Below are 25276 nucleotides of genomic sequence, written 5' to 3'. Positions count from 1 at the left end.
GTGGAGAGCGGGTACAGTGAATGCAGTGCCCTCGGTGTAGTAACACTTTTAAGGGGAAACTGGCAAGTGTTTTTTTATTTTTTTTAAGAGAGACTTTGGGGGAGATTTACTAAAATTGGAGCACTTGTTTACAAAGGCAGAGCTATGTTCTGTATCCTGCCCAGCGATCGGCAGGTGCCGGCAGACATCCATTCACTGGCACTCGCAGATCGGCTTCTGTTATGAGTGTTCACAGCAGAAGCGATGCGCCTGCGGCTTGCACGCGCGCCCGCTATGGCGGAAGTGCTATATCACGTGTGTGTGTGTGTGTGTATATACGTGATTGTGCACAGGAGGGCTGTCCTGTAGCAGTAAAACTGCTATAGGTCCGACCTTAAGTAGCTAAGGATGTGATCTGGAGCAATTCTCCTGCACTCCTGCCTTAGCTGCCAATTACATCTGACATAGTGACTGGAGAGAGGAGCAGCACAGGGCAGCTGGCAAGAGAAGATTCCTACAAACCTGTCAGTATGAATTTTTTTTTTTTTTTTTCCCTCTTCCTGTTACTTTGCAACAAAATAATATCGTTACCCAAATGAGGCAATATTAGTTACAAAAAATAATTCTATATATCACTACTATATTCTATATACTTGTTCTGGTGATGGGAATCTTTTACAAGTCCAATAAAAGTTGACTTCTACTGTACTGATAAATTGCAGACATGCTATAATTTTACATGGTTACATTGATTCAACTTGGACCAATGAAAATATGTACATCAGTGGTGTCCCTAGGGGGGTGCGGGCCAGGTGACACCATCACAGAGGGTGCAGGAGCAGGATGCCAGCAGAGCTTCTGGGCTCTGTGAAGGTCCTGGCCAGTTATTGGGGTGATCCCAGATTCCCGGCACAGTGACAGCTGCCCCCCCCCCCCCCCCCCCGGTGTAGCAGTAAAATTAGTATCCCGGACCCGTGAAGATATTTATCCCCTGAAGCAACTGCGCATGTGCCGGTTTCAGGCTGAAGAAGCCGATCTCCGACTTTAGCACAGAGCTGCCACAGTTAACCCCTTACAAGCTGCGCACCGCTGAAGCTGATCCCGCGGATCACTATGGGTTGCAAGATCAGTTAACCCTGTATAGGTTGAACCTTTACGGGGTTACCTGATTTTGCAACCCATAGGGATCCATGGGATCAGCTTCAGCGGTTTGCAGCCTGTAAGGGGTTAACTGTGGCAGCTCTGTGCTAAAGTCAGAGATCGGCTTCTTCGACCTGAAACCGTCACATGCGCAGTTCCTTCAGGGGATACATATCTACGTGGGTCGGGATACTCATTTTACCGTTACACCGACACCGCTCCTGTCTCTCTCTGGAGGGGCGACACCACGTATTACCGTATCGGGTGACACCAACCTAGTGACACCTCTGATTTTATTTATAAATATTTATTAGGTTTCAATCAGATATAATTAACAAGCATTTCTTCATAAGATAATCATTATGTTCCTCATAATTTATTTAATTCCCACAACCCAAATCCCTCCCAAGGCCCCTCCCCCCTCCATCCCACTCTGCCGTTTCTTTTCAAATCCAAAAGAGAGAGAAAAAAATAGATATACATATAGCACAGTCCCTTTTCTTTTTTTTTTTTTTTTTTTCCCCTTTTTTCTAAGACTCATTTCTAAAAATCATTGTTCATCAAGAGTTCTTGTCTAAATACTTCCCATTTTCCCCACTTTTTATGATATATCTCCATCCCATCTATGTGTGTATAATAAAGTCTTTCCATCTCACATAACTGATTCGTTCTAATCAACCAATCTTCTTCCGTCGGGACCTCCCTTTTTTTCCAGAACTTAGGAATCAAGCTTTTAGCTGCACTCAGAAAGTGCCAAATCCCTGAGTCCTTATATGATCTTACTGTGAGCTCAGATATATGAAGGAGGCATAACTCTGGGTCCAATCCAACATCGATCTTAGTAATTTTTCTCATTAAATGGACGATTTTCCCCCAAAACACCTGTATCTTTGAACATTCCCACCATATGTGGTATAGTGTACCTACTTCACCACAGCCTCTCCAACATAATGGGGAGTTCTCCCTACTCATCTTGTGCTCCACACTCGGTGCAATGTGCCATCTAACTAAACACTTATAATTTAATTCCACTTCTCTCATACTAATATTTTCGTGAATTAATCTAAGCATATTCCTCTGTTGCTCCTCACTGATCTCCCTCCCCATATCTTTTCCCCATTTCTCTATATAAATTAATTTTGTGTCAGTGTCTAGTGCCGTTAAGATTCTATATATTTTAGCAACCCCATGTCTCCCATCTCCCCGTGTGTCCAACAGACTTTCAAATAGATTCCAATCCTTTTTTGTTCTCCCCGGTTTTGGGAGACTCTCAAAAAAGTGTCTTAATTGGTGGTATCGAACCTCGTCCATTCTACTAAAAACCTCTCCCTTTAATTTCACCATCTCTCTATAAGATCTTAATTCCTCCCCCACCATTATATCTCTCAATTGCGCATCCTGTTTAATAATCCAATTCCCCGTGATATCTTCCTTCCCCGGTGCAAAGTAATCTGTATTTTTAAGTGGCATTAACTGTGAGTTAAAAACCCAACCCCTTTGTCTGTGTAACATCTGCCAAACTTTTAAAACCATAGAAGTGTATGTACTTGTGTTAACATCTAGTCCACGGTGAGGTGTAGGTAACCATATAATTCTGTTCAGATTGGACCCGCTCAGTATATTTTCAATTTTGACCCAACTTTTCCCCGGGTTATGAGTCCAGTCAAAGATTCTCGCGATCAAGGTCGCTTTATAATATCTCTTAAAATCTGGGAGCCCTAAGCCTCCTCTCTCTTTAATTCTAGTCAGCGTTTCATAGCATATCCTCGGTTTTTTTTTCCTCCATATATATCCCAAGAGCATTTTCCTTAGTGTCCTAAAAAAAACCTCTGGAAGTTTAATTGGGATCATTTGAAACTTGTATAGGACTTTGGGCAAAATTATCATTTTTATCAGATTTATACGGCCCATCCAAGATGGATTTCCAGTTCCCAACCTCTTCAATTCCTCTTTTATCTCATTTAAAAGTGAGATGTAATTAATCTTATACATATTATTAGTTGAGGCAGACAATTTTACCCCTAGGTACTTTAGTTCTTTCTCTCTCCACACAAAGGGGAATTCTTCTTGTATTTTTTCTTTTTCACTATTTTTAAGATTTATATTTAAAATTTCTGATTTGGTTGGATTAATTTTTAAGTTTGATATTTCCCCATACTCTTTCAGTGTTTTCATTAAGTTTGGTAGAGAAATACGAGGGTTTCCAACGAAAAACAATAAGTCGTCCGCATAGGCCGCTACCTTATGTTCTCTATCACCTATCTTTATTCCTTTTATATTGATGTTCTTTCTTATCATTGACAACAATGGCTCCAGGGACAAAACGAACAATAGTGGGGATAGGGGGCATCCCTGTCTAGTTCCATTTGACATCCTAAAGAGCTCCGATCTTCCTCCATTTACCAAGACAGTGGCTGTGGGGCTTTTATATAGATTACCAATCCACTTCCTAATTCTATCCCCCAGCCCCAACTCCACCAAGGTGTCCATCATAAAGCTCCAATTCACTCTATCAAATGCTTTTTCTGCATCAATTGACAATAATATTACTGGGGTCTTCTCTTTTTTCCCCTCTTGTATAAGCAATAATGATCTTAATCCGTTGTCTCTACCCTCCCTTCCCGGGACAAATCCCACCTGATCCCCATGTATCCATTCTGGCAACAAGACCTTAAGCCTGTTTGCCAGAACTTTCGCAAACAGTTTTGTGTCTACATTCAGCAGCGCAATGGGTCTATAGCTTGCACACTGAGAAGGGTCTTTATCTTCCTTGTGGATTAAGACTATGTTGGCCTGTAAGGACTCTCCCCTAATTTCCAACTTATCTCCAAGGGCGTTCATGTAGGTCTTCAATCTAGGTATTAATAACTCTTTATATTTTTTATAATATTTTACAGTAAACCCATCTGGGCCCGGACTTTTCCCCACCACTGTATCCTTCAATGCTATTTCTATTTCTTCTGACGTGATTTCTGAATCCAAAGAATTCAGTTGAATTTTGCTTAATTTTGATAGACCTGCATTTTTTAGAAATATACTTCTTTTTTCTTTATTTACTGTATCAATGTTATTGGGGGTGTCCTGGGGTATTATGTTGTATAATTCACTATAATAATCTTTAAATACTCTAGCGATTCTTTTAGTTGAGTGGACCATTTTGCCCTTGGAGTTTCTTATTTTTTCTATATAATTCCTATTTTTCTTTTCTCTCAATGCCCTCATTAGGTGTTTTCCCGGTCTATCTCCCCATCTATACCTTTCGCTTGTTAATTTATTAAAGACTCTTCTTTTTTCTTCCTCCATTATCCTCTCTAATTCATCTTTCTTTTTTGTTATCTTCTGCCTTATTTCTTTCAAGATGTTCCTTTTGTGGGCCTGTTCCAGATCAGCTATTTCATTTAAAAGTCTATTGATCTTTTCTCTCCTTTCTCTTTTCTTTTTTGCCCCTATTGCGATAAGTAGTCCTCTGATATAGGCTTTATGAGCTTCCCACAATGTTGCGACCGAAACTTCCTCAGTGTCATTCTCTTCAAAATATCTTTCAATTTCTGTTTTAATCTTTTGGTTGACCTCCTCATCCAATAAAAGTGCTTCATTCATCCGCCACATAAAACCACCTCTGTCTTCACTACCCCATCTTAACTTCATTGCAACCGGAGAGTGGTCTGAAATAGAACTCCCTCCAATCATAACCTCTGCCACAGAGTCTATAAATTGATGTTCTACCAATACATAATCCAGTCTGGAGTAAGTCTCGTGAACATGTGAGTAAAATGTGTAATCTCTATCCTTCATATGCCTAATTCTCCATATATCCACCAGCTGACACTCATTTAATGATTTCTTTAATAATCTCAGGGACCTATATTCCTCTTTCCTCACTTGGGAGGTAGAATCCAGCCGTGGATCCATACAAAGGTTAAAATCCCCCGCTACTATCAATCGACCTCTTTTAAAATCCATCAGCCTCTGCAATACTTCCCTTAGGAATATCTCTGGTTTCTTATTTGGGCAATATATACTAGCCACTGTACAATCAATATCCTGCAACTTACCCCTTAGGAACAAAAACCTACCCTCTGGGTCTGTTATTCTCTTCTCCTCATCAAACCTAATATTTTTTGCAAACCCTATAGCTACCCCTTTTGCTCTTCTAATTGGTGAGTCCGCATAATACCATGTCGGAAAATATCTTGAGCGCAGCCCAATCTTAGATTCCAAATCCAAATGTGTCTCCTGCAAAAAAACCACTGAGGCTGTCCTGTGTTGTAACTCCTTCAATAATCTAAATCTCTTTCCGGGGCAGCTTAGTCCCTTTACATTAAGGGTTACAAACTGAACTTCTTCCATGTTGGCCTCCTCTTTCTTTTCTCTCTCTTTCCTCTACCCGTTCTCTTACCCTTACCCCTCCTATGCAGAGTATTACCCATCCATCTCCCCCCACTCCCCATCTCCCCCGCCCTCCTCCCCCCCACATCCCACCCCCCCTCCCCCCCCTCCTCCAGGCCTCCTCTGCCTATGGATCTTTATCCACCTTAGATCCCTACCTCAGGGGTTCAACTCCTCCCATGACCGCACACCCCCCCCCCCCTCCTCCCCCGTGTCCCTTTATCCATTGCTTCTCTATTTCTTTTTCTAACCGGCTGCCAATTTTCTTCCTCCAGATTATATACCTCTCCCTCCTCCCCTTCCCAACCCGGGATCTCTAGTTTCTGTATGTCAAATTTATCACAGAAATCCCCCACATCTTCTGGGAACCTCAGGACCGCTGTAATTCCTTCCCTCCATCCAATTAAACCCGCTGTACGACCCCATCTATAGTTCACATTATGCTTTTTCAATACTTCCAATAGGGGTTTCAATAATCTCTTTTTCCGCAAAGTCTCTGCTGTTAAGTCCGCAAAAATTTGGATGTTTTTCCCTTCATATACAATACTTGTTCTTCCTTTCACCTTTTTCCATATCTCTTCTTTATCACCGTGACTATGAAATTTAACAATTATGTCTCTTGGTTTCTCTACTCCTTTTTCTCGTTGAGACCTTCCTATCCTATATACTTCATCCAATTTACATATCGCCATGTCCTGATTATCCATTATGAAGGTCAAAATTTTGCCAATTAACTCTTTTAAATCTTCCCCCATGGACAGCTCTGGGACACCTCTCACTCTTAGATTGTTCATCCTTGCTCTGTTTTCTTGTTGTTCCATCATATAAAGCAGTCTTTTTAGGTCCTTTCTATTGTCTATTATCCCTTTTTTCAAGTTTGGGATAATTTGGGCATGCTTTTGAACTTTCTCCTCCGTTTCCTCCACCCTAGTTAACAATTGCTCCAGATCTTCCCGAATTATACCCATCTCCTGCTTTATTGATATTTCCAGACCTTTAAACATCTCCGCCATTTCCTTTTTATTTGGTATTTGAAGATCTCTTTCAAGTTCTCTCGTCTCAATGCCTTCCATTGATTGTTGGCTGTTATACACCGGACCCAGGGAAAGTCTCGGGCTGTTATCCAGGCTTATTTCCAATTCACTCTTTTCACTGATTCCCTGGGATCTATCTGGCGTGAGATTTCCCTGTGTCGTAAATTTTTTAATCGTGCCAGATTGGGGGTTCCTAGACCCAACCCCTTTGGTGTTTTTACCTTTCATAATTATTTTTGAAGTTTTATCCCTCCTCCTTTCCTTATAATCTGTCGGATCTTTGAACCCACCCTAGAACTCTCCGAATTCAAAATCCAAATTCCTTAAACAGCAGATGCAGAGCAAGGGAGAGAGGAAAAAAAAAAACAAAAAAAAAAAAAACAAACACTCTGCAGTGGAACTACTGTTATCACTCACCCTCCAAGTTGTAATGTACTTCAGGGTGCGAGTCTCTTCTGTGGCGATCTTCTCCTGGGAGGTAACTCTTTGTGATGTTAACTTCTTCTTCTAGGAACAATATGCGATTTCCCAATGATGTGGAAATAAAGGCTAGAGATGTATCTATAGTTGCATAAAGATAGTATAATTTGTTAACAGGGTGGAATAATTATATGAGGTGATATAGAGGTATGGAGGAGGGAGGTAAGGAGTATAATATTATAGTTCGATGATATATATAATCTCACGGAAACAGTGGCAGTACTGAGGCAGTATATCTGTGTTCCACCCTCGGGGTACCCGATCACGGGTTTCTCTCCTCACTGGGCTAGCTGGGCTTCTCCACTCTTAATGTGTCTGTCTCCCAGGGTATAAGCCAGGTGAACGGCGTCTCTCTCGTGTGGCTGCACCGTCCTAGCCGTCTCCTGACGGCCGCACTCCTCGTCGCTCCGTCACCGCCAATAACCCCAGGGGAGCAGGAGCCTTTTCCAAAGCCTCTAAGGGAAGCCTGGAGATTCACTGAGTCCAAGGGAAACTGGTATGGGGTGCTAGGGATGCACTTACCCAGACCACCGCGGGGCCTTCCGATCGACAGCCGGCTTTGTTCCGGCCTTCGGCTTCCCGAAACGCCGGCCGGCCGGCAACTCTGTCTCCCAGTGATCCTCCGCGGCAGCACACGTGACTGCTATCTCCCGGCAACCGCTCTCCTTCTCTCGCCACTACCGCGAGATGATCCCCGGGGAAGCGGACGCTTACTGTCACAGTCCAGGCTCGGCTCCCCACAGTCTCCAGAAAGCTTCCTCAGCCAAGCAGGTGGGTCCACATATCTCCGGGGCAGCCAGTCCACAAACAGGGACACTTGAGGAGGAGATAGTCGAGGGAGGTTAACGGAGAGTGTTCACTCTACACTCTCCATTGCCGCCATGATCAGGCTCCACCCCCCCCCTAGTGACACCTCTGATGTACATACCATACCAATGCCCCTGAAAGCTGGAAATTTCGGAAGGAAACTTCTCTACACCAGTGATTTCCACTAGCTTCCGTATTGTGTTGCTGACCTGATGCATTCTGAATACAGAAGATCAGTTGCTCGGCACAGGGGTCCTTCAGTGAATAAAAAAGATAAAAGGACTCAGTGAGCGCTTACAATATAAACTCATAGAAGCAACTGTGCACAGTAAAGGTAACCATAAACCTTTCAAGGGACATATATGTAAAATAAGTGCAGAGCCAAGTATAATCCGGACAAATATATGGTAACAATGTTCATAAATGGGTTATTAGTCCACAATGCAAGAGCTCAAAGGGTGATATATTATTCCCACGGTCGTAGTTCAAGTAAGATTCGGTGAGGGGCAGGGTATGTATAAAATGCACACTCACCAGACGCGCAAAGAAAATGCGCAGTATATCAACAAAACGGAGGTCTGCCAGGGGGTCCCTTTCAGGATACGAATAGAGCCAGCCCAGGATGGATGAACATTGTCTTTCTCAAACCGGAGGTCCACTTTAAGGACACGGGTGCAGCCTCTTCAGTATAGTGGAACAGTCACCAGGGGGAGCTCTGGGGGATTAAATGCCCAATGCAGAGCAGCAGATGGAAATACCCATAGTGTAGTAATGTCAGAAAAATTTAATGAAGGATGTTATGCAACAGCAAAAAAAATATATCCTCATACATGTAAATGCTAAACATATATGCCAAAGGCTGTATCAAAGCAGTAGGCAGGAATATTACAGCAACAAGTTCTTTTGAGCACTAACCAGCTGGTGATCAAATGAGGCCGCCGGATCTCCGTGACCCGGCGGCGTGACGTGAAAGCTTGCAGGCTCCTCCAAGACGCGTTTCGTACACTAGTACGTCTTCAGAAGGGGTGGCACATCTGTTGCCCTGCATTGAGCATTTAATCCCACAGAGCTCCCCCTGGTGACTATTCCACTATACTGAAGAGGCTGCACCCGTGTCCTTAAAGTGGACCTCCGGTTTGAGAGACTATGTCCATCCATTCTGGGCTGGCTCTATTCGTATCCTGAAAGGGACCCCCTGGCAGACCTCCTTTTTGTTGATATACTGCGCATTTTCTTTGCGCGTCCGGTGAGTGCGCATTTTATACATACCCTGCCCCTCACCGAATCTTACTTAAACTACGACCGTGGGAATAATATATTTGAGCTCTTCTATTGTGGACTAATAACCCATTTATGAACATTGTTACCATATATTTGTCCGGATTATACTTAACGCTGCACTTATTTTACATATACTGTATGTCATTCAGTGAATACTTTGTATGGTAAATTGGCTATTACATAGAGTAATTTTGTGACTGATTTTCCTGTCTTTGCACACAGTGTCTAGATTTGTGAAATACACGGGATATGGGAATGCGGCTGGCTTGCTTGCTGCCAGAGGGCTGCTGGCAGGTGGACGTGGAGAAGGTCGATACTCTGAAGATGAAGACACAGACACAGAAGAGTACAGAGAAGCTAAAGCTAAGTAAGCGTAGCATCCCTCGATTATAAAATGGTTTAACGTGGTAGTAAACTCTAATTTTTTAAGTTATACCTACAGTTAACCACTTCGCGCCGGCGCCTCCCGGCCCTTTAAGAGTTTCAGAAGCCGGGGTTTTAGGGTCATGTGATTCGCCGTCACGGCGGTCACATGATCAAAAAAGGTCCCGATCGAAAGGGGAGATCAGGACCTTTCCGTGAGTCACAGACTCGTGCACATATGTACTTTCTAAATGGATGCAAATATGCAGCTTCTAGGCGTCAAGGTCTACATGCCAAGAGGCCGCATGTTTGCGTGCGCTTGGCGTCAAGGGGTTAAGCTTACAATCAGGCTTAGCTGTAGGTACAATGAATATCTCCTAAACCAGCATATACTCTTCAGGAGATATTCGCGTCGGAACTGGCCGATAACGTCACCTGTGCATGAGCAGTGACGCTATACATTCAGGGCATACAGTACGCAGAACTGCAGTGCGCCATGACGTGGCCAGGGATCCTGCGCGCATGCAGAAGTGACTTAATTGTGGTCACAACTATTCAAACTGCCGGAGCCTGCAAACTGGGAAGAAAGACAGGGTGAAGATGGAAGCACAGGGGATCTGTGACAGCATTGCACTGTAGGGCTCCATGTGCAGGCGAGTCTGTCATAATGCGATGCACACTAGTACATCATCACTTAAACCTGCATCGGGGCCCAATTTTATTTGTACTCCTGTAGCGGTTTACTACCGTTTTAAAAAGGAAGTGGCCTTCCGCAACCAGATTCAAATATTCATTCCCCCGCTGCCATTTTCCTATGCTGGTCTGAATCTATTCAGTGGCTACACAGCCATTTCTTATTTCATAAAAGCAGAGCTCCACCCAAAAGGGGAAGTTCCACTTTAAGGACTGCTCCCCTGCTCCCCATTAAGGATTGGCACTTTTGGTGAGCGGGTCCCCGAATTTGACAGGAACCACCTCCCATTTCCGGTCCGATCGCCTAGGCCAGGGGTAGGCAACCTGCGGCTTTTTAGCTGTTGCAGGACTACCAGTTCCATCATGCCTCTGCAAGTCATAGCTGTAACTGTCAGTTTTGTAATGTTGCAATGTCTCATGGGAAATGTAGTTCCACAACAGCTAGAGAGCCTCAAGTTGCCTACCCCTGGCCTAGGCAATCAGAAACAGAAGGTGTCCTCCCTCCCTGTAGTCTTTTGGGACACGTAACAGGTCCCAGAAGACTACAGGACCATTCACAAAGCGCAGCGCTATTCGCGCATGCGCAGTGGGCACCGCAAGCTATTATTATTATACAGTGTTTATATAGCGCCAAAGGGTATGCTCAGCGCTGTACAGTAGCAAGGGGGGACAGAACATGAGACAAGACAGTAACAATACAATACACGAGGGGGTCAAGGGCCCTGCTCTTTCGAGCTTACAATCTAGCAGGGAGGGGAAAGATGTACAGGAGGAAGTGGCTGTGGGGGATGGAGTGGTGGGAGGAGTGGAGGAGGTTAGTTGTTAGGTGAGGTTGGGGTAGGCTTCCCTGAAGAGGAGGGTTTTCAGGGTGCGCTTGAAGGTGAGGAGGGTAGGTGAGAGTCTGATGGATTGGGGTAGGGAGTTCCAGAGGATGGGAGAAGTCCTGGAGAAGTCTTGCATTCAGGCGTGGGAGGAGGAGACCAGGGAGCTAGAGCGTAGGAGGTCCTGTGAGGAGCGAAGGGCACGGGTAGGGTAGTATTTGGGTATCAGGTCGGTTAGGTAGTTTGGGGCGGCGTTGTGAATGGCTTTGTAGGTCAGAGTTAGCAGTTTGAATTTGATGCGTTGGGCAATCGGGAGCCAGTAAAGGGATTGGCAGAGGGGGTGGCAGATGTGGAGCGGTTGGTGAGGTGGATGAGTCTTGCCGCTGAGTTCAGGATCGACTGGAGTGTGGATAGCGTTTGTTTGGGTAGGCAAGCTATCACAGCCGGGTTCCCGCACTGAAGATGCCGGCCTCCTGGAATCCAGGTCGGCCAGTGAAACGCACTGCAGGGGACACACCACGGGACCGAAGGACAGGTAAGTGGCTGTTTTTTAAAAGTCGGCAGCTACAGTTTTTGTAGCTGCTGACTTTTTTTTTTTTTTTTTATAGGTCGAGTGAAACTCCGCTTTAATGAATGAGATACAGTCTGCTCATAGGATTGAGCGTGAACCTCCATTGTACGATTGCCACATGGAAAGTACAACATAATGAACATAGCATACTCCATGTATATACATCATTTATAACTCCAAAACCAGAAGTAAAGTGTGTAAAACAAATCTTTGTTCTCTTTTGTTTTTGTACAGCATTAACCCAGTGACGGGACGTGTGGAGGAGAAACAGCCCAATCCCATGGATGGCATGACGGAGGAGCAGAAAGAGTATGAAGCCATGAAGCTGGTCAGCATGTTCGATAAGTTGTCAAGGTCAGTTGTGATCGGATTTATCCAGTTGGATGACAGCTCGGGGGGTGCGTACAATGGTTTTAGAGCTGTGATATTTTCTGGATATGCAAATTCTTTAATCAAAATTTGGACAGTAGCGTGCTCGCTCTATTAACACCTTCCTTGCCCGCCCGACAGCAGATTGATGGCCAGGCGGGACACTCCCCTTTGTGACTGGGCGTCTTCTGACGTCCTGTCAAAACGAGTTGCTCGCGGGGCCGCACAGTGACGCGATATGCTACACTATTAGCACTTTATTCTTTGTCTCGTTACTAACGAGCCTCCAAGGTGGAGAGTTCCCTGTTTTCCCGAGTTTTATCCGGTGGTTTGAAAATTCCTTGGAGCTGTCCCTGGATGCTGAGAGGGTCCTGTGAGAGAGGTCTAGCGTTGCCTTGTATGCTGACTGTGTGCCAGATGATTCCACCATCCTTGCCGATCCCCGGATGATTCCACCGTCCTTGCCTGTCCTCGGATGATTCCACCGTCCTTGCCGGTCCCCGGATGATTCCACCGTCCTTGCCGGTCCCCGGATGATTCCACCGTCCTTGCCTGTCCCCGGATGATTCCACCGTCCTTGCCGGTCCCCGGATGATTCCACCGTCCTTGCCGGTCCCCGGATGATTCCACCGTCCTTGCCGGTCCCCGGATGATTCCACCGTCCTTGCCGGTCCCCGGATGATTCCACCGTCCTTGCCGGTCCCCGGATGATTCCACCGTCCTTGCCGGTCCCCGGATGATTCCACCGTCCTTGCCGGTCCCCGGATGATTCCACCGTCCTTGCCGGTCCCCGGATGATTCCACCGTCCTTGCCGGTCCCCGGATGATTCCACCGTCCTTGCCGGTCCCCGGATGATTCCACCGTCCTTGCCGGTCCCCGGATGATTCCACCGTCCTTGCCGGTCCCCGGATGATTCCACCGTCCTTGCCGGTCCCCGGATGATTCCACCGTCCTTGCCGGTCCCCGGATGATTCCACCGTCCTTGCCGGTCCCCGGATGATTCCACCGTCCTTGCCGGTCCCCGGATGATTCCACCGTCCTTGCCGGTCCCCGGATGATTCCACCGTCCGTGCCGGTCCCCGGATGATTCCACCGTCCGTGCCGGTCCCCGGATGATGCCACCGTCCGTGCCGGTCCCCGGATGATGCCACCGTCCGTGCCGGTCCCCGGATGATGCCACCGTCCGTGCCGGTCCCCGGATGATGCCACCGTCCGTGCCGGTCCCCGGATGATGCCACCGTCCGTGCCGGTCCCCGGATGATGCCACCGTCCGTGCCGGTCCCCGGATGATGCCACCGTCCGTGCCGGTCCCCGGATGATGGCACCGTCCGTGCCGGTCCCCGGATGATGGCACCGTCCGTGCCGGTCCCCGGATGATGGCACCGTCCGTGCCGGTCCCCGGATGATGGCACCGTCCGTGCCGGTCCCCGGATGATGGCACCGTCCGTGCCGGTCCCCGGATGATGGCACCGTCCGTGCCGGTCCCCGGATGATGGCACCGTCCGTGCCGGTCCCCGGATGATGGCACCGTCCGTGCCGGTCCCCGGATGATGGCACCGTCCGTGCCGGTCCCCGGATGATGGCACCGTCCGTGCCGGTCCCCGGATGATGGCACCGTCCGTGCCGGTCCCCGGATGATGGCACCGTCCGTGCCGGTCCCCGGATGATGGCACCGTCCGTGCCGGTCCCCGGATGATGGCACCGTCCGTGCCGGTCCCCGGATGATGGCACCGTCCGTGCCGGTCCCCGGATGATGGCACCGTCCGTGCCGGTCCCCGGATGATGGCACCGTCCGTGCCGGTCCCCGGATGATGCCACCGTCCGTGCCTGTCCCCGGATGATGCCACCGTCCGTGCCTGTCCCCGGATGATGCCACCGTCCGTGCCTGTCCCCGGATGATGCCACCGTCCGTGCCTGTCCCCGGATGATGCCACCGTCCGTGCCTGTCCCCGGATGATTCCACCGCCCTTACATGTGCCCTGAGAAACGTCCATGGCGTCCAAAAAGCGTCCCTTTAGGTCAAAATCGGTTTTAGACCGGCTAGAGAACAGCGATAGTAAATCAGAACCACTTGCAGAATTGAGTGAAACTCGTCATCGTGGGGAAACTCGTCATCAGACACTGAAAACGATTCTGCGACTGAGCCCAGTGATGTGCGAACATTTACTAGACTCTTTTTCGGACAGATTTCAGTGAGTTCTTCCTACAAATTACAGACCTGCAATAAAAAAAATACATATTTCCATGCAAAAAATGTACTGCTTTGAGCACAGAAATATGGACATAATCAGACCACTAGGGAGGCTACTAGTAGTTGTTTTCTTTAACCGCTTGCTCCCTGTCCACAGTACATCTGCTGGGGGCGGGCGGCAGAGTCAGGCTAGGTGACGTATTGGACACAGCATGAGTTTATCGGCAGATTTCAGCCAATGATTTTGGTTATAAATCTGCTGGTTGCCTGTGGCCAATCACAGCACAGAGTTTTCTGTTTACAAACACACAGAACTCTGTACACAGAACAGTGAACTGTCTGTTTCTTTTCCCTGAAAATCAGGGAGAAGAAACACCCTGATCTGTGTGCAGAAGCAGCACACAGTTGTTATGCATACAGTTAACCCCCTTGGTTTCCGCTTACTAACCCCTTCCCAGCCCGTGTCATTAGTACACTGTACAGCAATATATATGATCACTGTATTCGTGCCACTAGCAACGTCCGTGTCAGTTAGTGTCCATCAAAGCCAGTGTCTGTTAGCGCCAGATTGCCTATCACAGTCACATAAGTCGCTGATCACCGCCATTACTAGTATAGCATCCATAGCTACGTAGCATATATCCCATAGTTTGTAGTCGCTATTCTTTTTTTCACAAACCATTAAATCTACACTTTTTGGGATTTTTTTTTACCATCGGCATGTACATACATTTTAGAAGAAGTTTGATTTTATTGGATATGTTTTATAAGGGAAAGTAGAGGAGAGAAAAAAATAAATAAATATATGTATATATATATATATATATATATGTCCCAAAATACATCACTGACCTGATATCCATCTACCACCCAAAAAGCACTCTCTGCTCCTCACAAGACCTCCTACTCTCCAGCTCCCTGGTCTCCTCCTCCCATGCCCATCTCCAGGACTTCTCTAGGGATTCCTCCATTCTCTGGAACTCACTACCCCAGTCCATCAGACTGTCACCTACCCTCCTCAACTTTAGGCGCACCCTGAAAACCCATCTCTTCAGAGAAGCCCTCACCTAACTGCTGATCTCCTCCGCTCTCCCCAACACTCCATCCCCCACAGCTATTTCCTCCTGTACCACTCTCCCCTCCCTCCTAGATTTTAAGCTCCAAGGAGCAGGGCCCTCGAACCCCTCGTGTATTGTATTGTTACTGTACTGTCTCATGTATTGTCTCCCATTGTAATGTACAGCGCTGAGCAAACTGTTGGCACTATATAAATGCTGTGTAATAATAAAATATATATGTATATTACACACACACACCTCACATTTTTTCAAATATTTTAATAAATCTTTTCATGTGACAACACTGAAGAGATGACACTTTGCTGCAATGTGATGTAGTCAGTGTACAGCTTGTATAACATGTAAATTTGCTGTCCCCTCAAAATAACTCAACACACCGCCATTAATGTCTAAACTGCTGGCAACAAAAGTGAGTCCACCCCTAAGTGACAAGGTCCAAATTGGGCCCAGTGGAGACCAAATACAACCAAAAAGCTCTTTGTGTATACATAAAAAAAAAAAAGTTTTTTTTGGGTACAGTGTTGCATGACCGAGCAATTGCCAGTTAAAGTAGCACAAAGCTGAATAGCAAAAAATGCCCTGGTCATGAAGGGGGTAAAACCTTCCAGTGGTTAATCAGAACTGTTTTTGTTTTCTGGAGCAGGGAACAGATCATCCAACCAATGGGAGTAACGTCTGACGGGAGGCTGGAACCTCTAGATGAGTCTGCTCAGAGGATGCTGCAGCAACAGGAGTCGTCTGACTTGGAGACTGACTCGGACTAAACTACCTAAGCTGGAGGGGAGCACGGTCCAGGATCCAAGCCAAGCAGAGGTCACGTTGGAGCAAGAACAGTTATCCAGACACCATAAACCACAAGGGATATTAAACCTAGCTTACTGTAGATGTATCTGAGTCCTCTGCTGTAGGGCGGTCACTGGGACACTTGTAGCGTAACACGTTCCTTCTAGAGACTTCAGCCGCTTAGGACAAGGAGATGTGAAATTCCAGCTGCTGGAAGGCCCAGACTGAGAGTCCTAGGTGCTCTCCTTGGGGTATCTCTCTTCAGATTGAAGGTGGTCTTATAATTTGTACAAGTCCAAGGAAGCAAGCACGAAGCACACTCTAAGCACTGGAGGGCACTGTTACAGCACACAGAGCTTCCTTTCTACATGGTCTCCATAGGCTCGGTGAATGTTGCCAGTCGGGTTTATCCGCTCACTTCGCAGGTTGAAAGTTTTGGTTTTGAAATAGCCGCAGTACAGATTCTTTAGACCGTCGCATGTTCTGATGAATGATTTAGTAGAAAGGGTATTATTTTTCATTCTTTTTAATAGCAGTTGCGTTTTTTCGTTCTTTTACTACCATTTCCCAAACTTGACCTCTAGTACCACTTACAGCTATAAATGAGTAAATGGGTAGAAGTAACATGAAGTCACCTATATTTTAGTGAGTCAGAAACTGAGCTACCTTTACTAACTCCTAGACAAAAACAAGCATTTAATCCTTACAAGGCGGGTGTAGGCTGCTTCAATGAGTAAATACTCGTTTGTCTAGGCCAGGGATCGGCAACCTGCGGCTCTCCAGCTGTTGCAGGACTACAAGTTCCACCATGCCTCTGCAAGTCATAGCTGTAACTGTCAATTTTGCAATGTCTCATGGGAAATGTAGTTCCACAACAGCTAGAGAGCCGCAGGTTGCCTACCCCTGGTCCAGGGGATGAAAAAAAGCTCCACTTTTACTTACCTGATCCTCCACTCCCCTGACAAATGATGCTCCCCTTTGCTCCGGCAATGGACTGTTCCTCTGTGTCCCTGGCTATGGTTATAAAGAAAACAAACTGAGGGTTCACTGGCCTAGTGCATTGCAAGGCACATCATGAAAGAATGGAACTGTCCAATCCACACTACGTGACTGTCCACAATGGGAACCCTTCCGCAATGGGAAATCTATTCCAGCAGGCTCACGCGTTCGAGGACTTGCCTCTTCCTCAGAGCCAAGCCCTTGGCTTTGAGGAAAAGGCAAGTCCTTGAAACACGTCTGTCTGCAATGGGAACCCTGGACCTCCAACAGGCTAACACGTTTCAAGCACTTGCCTCTTCCTCAGAGCCAAGCCCTTGGCTTTGAGGAAGAGGCAAGTCCTCGAAATGCATCTGTCCGCAGTGGGAACCCTGGACCTCCAACAGGCTAACGCGTTTCAAGGACGTGCCAATTCCTCAGAGCCAAGCCCTTGGCTTTGAGGAAGAGGGAAGTCCTCAACGCGTTTGTCCGCAATGGGAACCCTGGACCTCCAACAGGCTAACACGTTTCAAGCACTTGCCATCTTCCTCCGAGCCAAGCCCTTGGCTTTGAGGAAGAGGGAAGTCCTCAACGCGTTTGTCCGCAATGGGAACCCTGGACCTCCAACAGGCTAACACGTTTCAAGCACTTGCCATCTTCCTCCGAGCCAAGCCCTTGGCTTTGAGGAAGAGGGAAGTCCTCAACGCATTTGTCCGCAATGGGAACCCTGGACCTCCAACAGGCTAACACGTTTCAAGCACTTGCCATCTTCCTCCGAGCCAAGCCCTTGGCTTTGAGGAAGAGGGAAGTCCTCAACGCATTTGTCCGCAATGGGAACCCTGGACCTCCAACAGGCTAACACGTTTCAAGCACTTGCCTCTTCCTCAGAGCCAAGCCTTTGGCTTTGAGGAAGAGGCAAGTCCTCAAAACGCGTCTGTCCGCAGTGGGAATCCTGGACCTCCAACAGGCGAATGCGTTTCGAGGACTTGCTTCTTCCTCAAAGCCATGGGCTTGGCTCTGGCCTGTTGGAGGTCCAGGATTCCCATTGCGGACAGTCACGTAGTGTGGATTGGACAGTGCTGTTCTTTCATGATGTGCCTTTGACATTATTGTCATTTGTGAGTACAATACCTATCTTTATTCCTTTTAATAAATGTTTTTTAATGTAATGCACTAGGCTGGTGCGCCCTCTGTTTGTTTTCTTTATATCCAGTGCATTTGGACTTCCCTGGTCCTTTTGAGGGCAGCAAAGAGTGCACATTCCAGAACATCAGAGATGTGGTTATAGCCCAAGTTCAGTCCATCCCCAAGTGCAGGAATATTTGGGTTTGCTGTTTATGTGGCTATGGTCCCTGCATCATTTTTGATGATGTCAGAGACATCCGACTGCTGGGTGGCAGGGGAGAAATGGCTGCAGGGACCAATCTAACAGCACAGAGGAACAGGTAAGTAAAACTGCTTTACCTGGTCCCCCTAGACATGACTAGTTAACCATTCCACACTGCAAAGCAGAGCTTTTTACTTTTCTCATAGTTCTGCTTTAAAGCCCCACTTGAGGAAAATAATAAATGGCGCTGAGGGACTGATGGCGCTGAGGGACTGATGGCGCTGAGGGACTGATGGCTCTGAGGGACTGCTTACAGCCTGGAGCGCCAGAGCAGGGATAAGGTTAGACCTTTTCATTTCCCCCTTCAGGAGACCTAAATGCAAGGGTTTTGTTTTTTTGTTTTTTTTTTTTTCTTACAGTTCAGAGTTCAGCTTTGAAATACTAATTACCTGGCTACCTTTTGGCTACTTATTCAAATTCTTATCTGGGAACATCAAGAAGTAGATAGACCCCTGGTGACAGTTAAAGTATTTCTAAAGGCTTAATTTTTTTTCCTTAAATAAACATGTCTATACTTACCTGCTGTGTGCACTTGTTTTGCACAGAGCAGCCCGTATCCTCCTCGGGTCCCCCCGCCGACATTCCAGGCCCCTGCCTCCTGTCAGGTGCCCCCACAGCAAGCCGCTTGCTATGGGGGCACCCAAGTATGCACACTCCCCAGCTGCTGCTCCCTGTGTCCATTCACACATGGAGCCGTGGCTTGGCCATGCCCCCTCTCTATTCTTATTGGCTCACTGGCTGTGATTGACAGCGGGGGGAGCGATTGGCTCCCGCAGTTGTTTCAGTCAATGAGGAGAGGGAGTCCCAGTATAGCCAAGACTCCAGTGCACATCTCTGGATCTAAGGGAGGGTTAGGGGGGGATGCTGCAAAGAGGTTTTTTTTTACCTTCATACATAGCACCTCCTGTCAGGTGCCCCCTACAGCAAGCAGCTTGCTTTGGGGGCACCCAAGAATGCGCACTCCCAGCTGCTGCTCCGTGTGTCCGTTCACACACGGAGCTGCGGCTGTGCTCTACCCTCTCTCTCCTCATTGGCTCACTGGCTGTGATTGACAGCAGCGGGAGTGAATGGCTCCCACAGCTGTCTCGGCCGTTGAGCAGAGGGTGTCCCGTTACAGCCAAGACTACAGTGCACATCGAGGCGGGGGGGTGTTAGATGAGTATTGGGGGGGATGCTGCACAGAGGTTTTTTTTTACCTCATACATAGCACCTCCTGTTAGGTGCCCCCCCCCCCCCAGCAAGCACCTTGCTATGGGGGCATCTGTGAATGCTCACTCCCCAGCTGCTGCTCCATGTGTCTATTCACACACGGAGCTGCTACTTTGCCCCACCCCCTCTCTCCTCATTGGCTCACTGGCTGTGATTGACAGCAGCAGGAGTGAATGGCTCCTGCAGCTGTCTCAGCCATTGAGGAGAGGGAGTCCTGGTACAGCCAAGACTCCAGTGTACATCACTGGATCGAGGGGGGGATGCTGCACAGAGGTTTTTTTTTTTACCTCCATACATAGCACCTCCTGTCAGGTGCCCCCAGCAAGCACCTTGCTATGGGGGCATCCGTGAATGCTCACTCCCCAGCTGTTGCTCTGTGTGTCTATTCACACACGGAGCTGCTACCTTGCCCCACCCCCTCTCTCCTCATTGGCTCACTGGCTGTGATTGACAGCAGCAGGAGTGAATGGCTCCCGCAGCTGTCTCAGCCATTGAGGAGAGGGAGTCCTGGTACAACCAAGACTCCAGTGCACATCGCTGAATCGAGAGGGGGCTTGGGTATAGGGGGGGGGGGGGCGCTGGGGGGAATGCTGCACAGGGAAGCTTTATTACCTTCATACATAGAATGCATGAAGGTAATAGAAACCTTGAGCCTTTCAACCACTTTAAGACTAGTGCCCTGTGATGTAAGACAATGATTCTGCTAGCACCTCAACTTCAGAGACTTAGCAGTGGGTGGAATGGGATTGGGGATAAAATAATTACTGTTAGTGATCCTTTGGGTTCAGTTTGGGAAATACTGGTTATCTATTTTATCCGGATTCATCTGAGCACTGACTTATTTGAGCTGCCTGCAAGAAGAACTGTCTGTATGGCTCAAAGCCTGCTAGCAGCCTGCTTAAAGTGGCAATCAACAGTCCCATTAGGATTCAACATTTATAAACGAGCTGAAAGAAAGCTTCAACAAAGCTTACTGTGCACTCTTACCTAAGCTGAAGCTCATGTAACACAGGCCAAAGAAGCTGATTGGCTAGCATGCACAGCCGCACCAGATTGCAGTGCTCCAATTTTAGTAAATCTCCTCCAGTGGGTCTGATTTACTAAAACTATAGAGTGCAAAATCTGGTGTGGCTGTGCATGGAAGCCAATCGGCTTTTAACTTCAGTTTGTTCTAATAAACTTTGCCAATAAAACCTGGAAGCTGATTGGTTTCTATGCAGAGCTGCACCCGATTTTGCACTCTCCTGTTTTAGTAAATCTACCCCACTGATCATGACGTCTGAGCCTTTAGTTGGCACACATGGTAGCAGTCAGTCATTTCTGAAACATTCATTTGATTTTGTAATGGTTAGTGTGGCCAAATCAACAATCGCTTTTTAATCGTAGCAACAATTTTATCGAATTAAATTCTATCCATGAATGTGATTTCTGTATGGAATCACGTTCACTTCTGTCCATTGCAAAATTAAATCTTAAAATTGCTGACATTTTCCTCACAAGCAAATTAAAATTTAAAGGACTTTCTTGTAAAATTTGTATAGTCACAGATTGTATTATCGAATGCTGTGATGAAGCATTATCATGTGAACGTCTGCAGGAAAATCTAACAGTGTATGGCTAGACTTGGACAGTATCTGCTATAGAGAAGCTTGGAACCCGTAGAATGTTGTTATCCTGTTGGATGAACGTATTTGTAAGAATTTTATCTAATGTCTGTGAAGGATTAGTAAAGTTACATAGACTATTATTACACTGTTATTTTCTGTCTAGATTAGCTCAGAAAGGAGAAAACTGTTATGAACAAAGAAAAAAAATCTACAATATCAAAGATAATTTAAACACTGGAGTTAAAATATGTAGTGTATTATCGATTTTATAAAATAGCCAGAAATTTCACATTGTAATTGTGGTATTTTTTTTTTTCTTTTACATCTATAAAGGCAAAGAAACTTTTCTAGGATTTCTTTCTTTTTCTGGATATAAAAATGTTGGCAGACTAAATTTTTGTGCAGCACTACCTATTAGTAAATGTAAGATATACACTCACTGGCCATGTGGTACATCTTACTAGTGCAACCACCACCACCAGCCTGAACTGTTGATACAAGGCAGGATGGATCCACCTCACCATTACATCACCAGCCTGAACCATTGATACAAGGCAGGATGGATCCACCACACCATGACATCACCAGCTTGAACTGTTGATAAAAGGCAGGATGGATCCACCACACCATGACACCATCAGCCTGAACTGTTGATACAAGGCAGGATGGATCCCCCACACCATGACACCACCACCAGCCTGAACTGTTGATACAAGGCAGGATGGATCCCCCATGCCATGACACCACCTCCACCAGCCTGAACCGTTGATACAAGGCAGGATGGATTCCCCACACCATGACACCACCACCAGCCTAAACCATTGATACAAGGTAGGATGGATCCCCCACACCATGACACCACCACCGCCAACCTGAACCGTTGATACAAGGTAGGATGGATCCCCCACACCATGACACCACCACCACCAGCCTGAGCTGTTGATACAAGACAGGATGGATCCCCCATGCCATGACACCACCTCCACCAGCCTGAACCGTTGATACAAGGCAGGATGGATTCCCCACACCATGACACCACCACCAGCCTGAACCATTGATACAAGGTAGGATGGATCCCCCACACCATGACACCACCACCACCACCAGCGTGAGCTGTTGATACAAGGCAGGATGGATCCCCCACACCATGACACCACCACCGCCAACCTGAACCGTTGATACAAGGCAGGATGGATCCCCCACACCATGACACCACCACCGCCAACCTGAACCGTTGATACAAGGCAGGATGGATCCCCCACACCATGACACCACCACCGCCAACCTGAACCGTTGATACAAGGCAGGATGGATCCCCCACACCATGACACCACCACCGCCAGCCTGAGCTGTTGATACAAGACAGGATGGATCCCCCACACCATGACACCACCTCCACCAGCCTGAACCGTTGATACAAGGCAGGATGGATTTCCCACACCATGACATCACCTCCACAAGCCCGAACTGTTGATGCAAGGCAGGATGGATCCACCACACCATGATACCACCAGCCTGAACTGTTGATGCAAGGCAGGATGGATCCACCACACCATGACACCACCAGCGTGAACTGTTGATACAAGGCAGGATGGATCCATGCTTTCATGTTGTTTATGCCAAATTCTGACCCTACCATCTGAATGTCGCAGCAACCAGTCTACCCATTCACCTCTGACATCAACAAGGCATTTTCGTCTGACATTAGCAACCATGCTACAATCAGTCACTTAAATCTCCTTTCTCCCCCATTCTGATGCTCAGTTTGAACTTCAGCAAGTTGTCTTCACCATGTCAACCTTCCCAATTGCATTTTTTGCTGCCGTGTGATTGGCTGATTAGCAATTTGTGTTACCACAGGTGCACCCAATAAAGTGGCCGGTGAGTGTATATCTGCCTTTCTGTTGCCAATGCCAATAGCATTCTGTAGCTTGGCACAAAACTTGTGTTTTGGTTAGATGGAAAAAACATGTAAAGGCTGTTGTAGTTCTAACCTAATGGTCTCCAAACATCGTCCCTTTTCTTGATCCACGTCTTGGGGTATTATTCCTCCCACTGATATCAACATTTGGGCATAATTCCTCGCAATGACACCAACAGTGGGTGACAGTTTCTCGCATTGACCTCAACAATGGGGCGGTCTGCCTCCCACTGACGCCAATGACTGGGGCGCTCTGCCTCCCACTGATGCCACTGATGGGGTGCTCTGTCTCCCACTGATGGGGCGCTCTGCGGCCAACAACGGGGCACTATTCCTCCTCCTACTGACCACAGGTACTATGTAATTTTTTTTCTTTTAAACTCCAACTGCCCAACCAGTGTGAGTCTTTGTTTACTCCAACTGGCCAGTCCAACCTCTCTGAGGTCTCTTAGAGACTTTATTTAGAAAGTTTGGAGCCCCCTGCTCTAGCCTAACGGTAAAGTGAAGCAACCCTTTATGGCACATGAAGGAAATGCAGTGCATGGAGATAGTCTTCCATACAAGGAAACCAAAGTCCAGAAGCTGTCTGCAGCATTATAATGACTGCAGATGATAATGTATACGATCTATCTCTGGAGATGTACAGGAGACAAAAATTCGAGACGTACAGGAGACAAAAATTATAACAAATTAACAGTCTGAGGAAGAACACCAAATCCATGGATACCCCAAGGTATAAACAATATCCCCAGTCTGGTAAACGGCAAAGTGGGCCACTGCCATAAGCTTTGGTAGTTTTGAGGTAGAGTGGACATTCAAGTCACCTCAAGTACCAGAACAAAAAATAGCGTAAAAGATCTAAAAAAGAAACATAGTAAGAAAGGGGGAGAGAAGTCAAAAGAAAGATAGAGAAGAGGCAGATGGGAAGGTGTCGATCCGAAGGGAGGCAGCCAATGGTTTACTGCCCTTAGATGTGGCTGCATTCATTTTCTTTTCTTTTTTCTAACTAAGGACATTGTCAGCAGGTGAAGTATGTAATCACTTGTTGGTCTTGCCAGGAATGTAGAGTTCTTGTCACTTCCTGTGAGCTCCACTGAAGAATATCTTCCTTCCTTGTTCTCTTCTGTAAAGTACCAATTGCCCAATGTGGTACAATAGGCTGAAAATTGAAATTCTAAAACAGGCACTGTGGATCGGCGCGTTTCACAATATTGTCACTTCCTCAGGATCCAAGCCTTGAATTAGGTATGTGATATTGGTACGCAAAATAACAATAGAATATATAATACCACCATATTCAATCCACCAAAGTATGCAAAAATCAAAACGTAAAACAAAACAAAAAAAAAACTAACAGTGAATTGAAATATCACTTTGTGGAAATCAGCGTTGGGTGAAAAGGAAGAAGATGAGAGGGAAAGAAAGAAAGAAAAGAAAAAACATCAATGGGAGAAAAAAAATACCCATCGAAACAGACAACTGCAATGTAACCGCAACTCTTTTTATGGTTTTATTGTGCGTATTCATTCACTTCCTGTTATGCCTGACAATGCCTGACACCATCAAATAGGCAGAAAATGGTAAGATTTTTCCTTCACTTCCTGTTATGCCTGACACCATCAAATAGGCAGAAAGGGGAAAATTTTGTCTTCACTTCCTTTTATGCCTGACACCATCAAATAGGCAAAAAGTGAGAAGATTTTTCCTTCACTTCCTGTTATGTCTGGCACCATCAAATTGACAGGAAGTGGAATTTTTTTCCTTCACTTTCTGTTGTGTCCAACACCTATCAAATAGGCAGAAAGTGGGAAGACTTTTCCTTTACTTCCTGTTATGCCTGACACTATCAAATAGGTAGAAATGGGAAGATTTTTCCTTCACTTCCTGTTATGTCTGGCACCATCAAATTCACAGGAAGGGGATGTTTTTTTCCTTCACTTCCTGTTGTCTGATACCCATCAAAAAGGCAGAAAGTGGAAAGATTTTTTCCTTTTACTTCCTGTTATGTCTGACACCCATCAGTTAGACAGGAAGTTGGAAGGTTCTCCCTAACTACGTGTTCTGTTTGACACAAATCTGTAAACGTGAAGTAAGCCAGTATATCGGAAGCAAATTCCCCTCCCGCCGCTTGCTCTTCCCATCTATGACAGGAAAGGTGAGTTGTGGGTTGTCAGTTTATTTTCCCATTCCCTTCAC

General features: G+C 46.6%; 1 protein-coding gene across 3 annotated transcripts in view; it reads left to right on the top strand.

Annotated features, from left to right (window-relative positions):
* Positions 1 to 21505, top strand: part of RIC8A (RIC8 guanine nucleotide exchange factor A) — a 105188-nt gene extending 83683 nt beyond the window's left edge. Inside the window, exons 8-11 of one of the 3 annotated variants that reach the window (XR_016306600.1) lie at positions 9333 to 9477; positions 11793 to 11912; positions 15839 to 19041; positions 19152 to 21505. Coding sequence is in view for 2 of the 3 variants with exons in the window: in XM_089655162.1 (XP_089511288.1) it covers positions 9333 to 9477; positions 11793 to 11912; positions 15839 to 15962 (389 nt within the window). In the remaining variant the exon portion in view is untranslated. Of the gene's footprint in view, positions 1 to 9332; positions 9478 to 11792; positions 11913 to 15838 lie in introns of all 3 variants that reach the window. The other 2 variants (XM_089655162.1, XM_089655163.1) reach the window with 2 other exon arrangements.
* Positions 21506 to 25276: the final 3771 nt, after the last annotated feature.

The sequence above is a fragment of the Staurois parvus genome, unplaced genomic scaffold (assembly GCF_062004578.1).
Source record: "Staurois parvus isolate SC_StPar_1 unplaced genomic scaffold, SC_StPar_1.0 ptg000827l, whole genome shotgun sequence".
NCBI classification, from domain to species: Eukaryota; Metazoa; Chordata; class Amphibia; order Anura; family Ranidae; genus Staurois; species Staurois parvus.
Note: the sequence above shows the minus strand (reverse complement) of the source record. Positions and strands in the feature narration are given on the sequence as shown.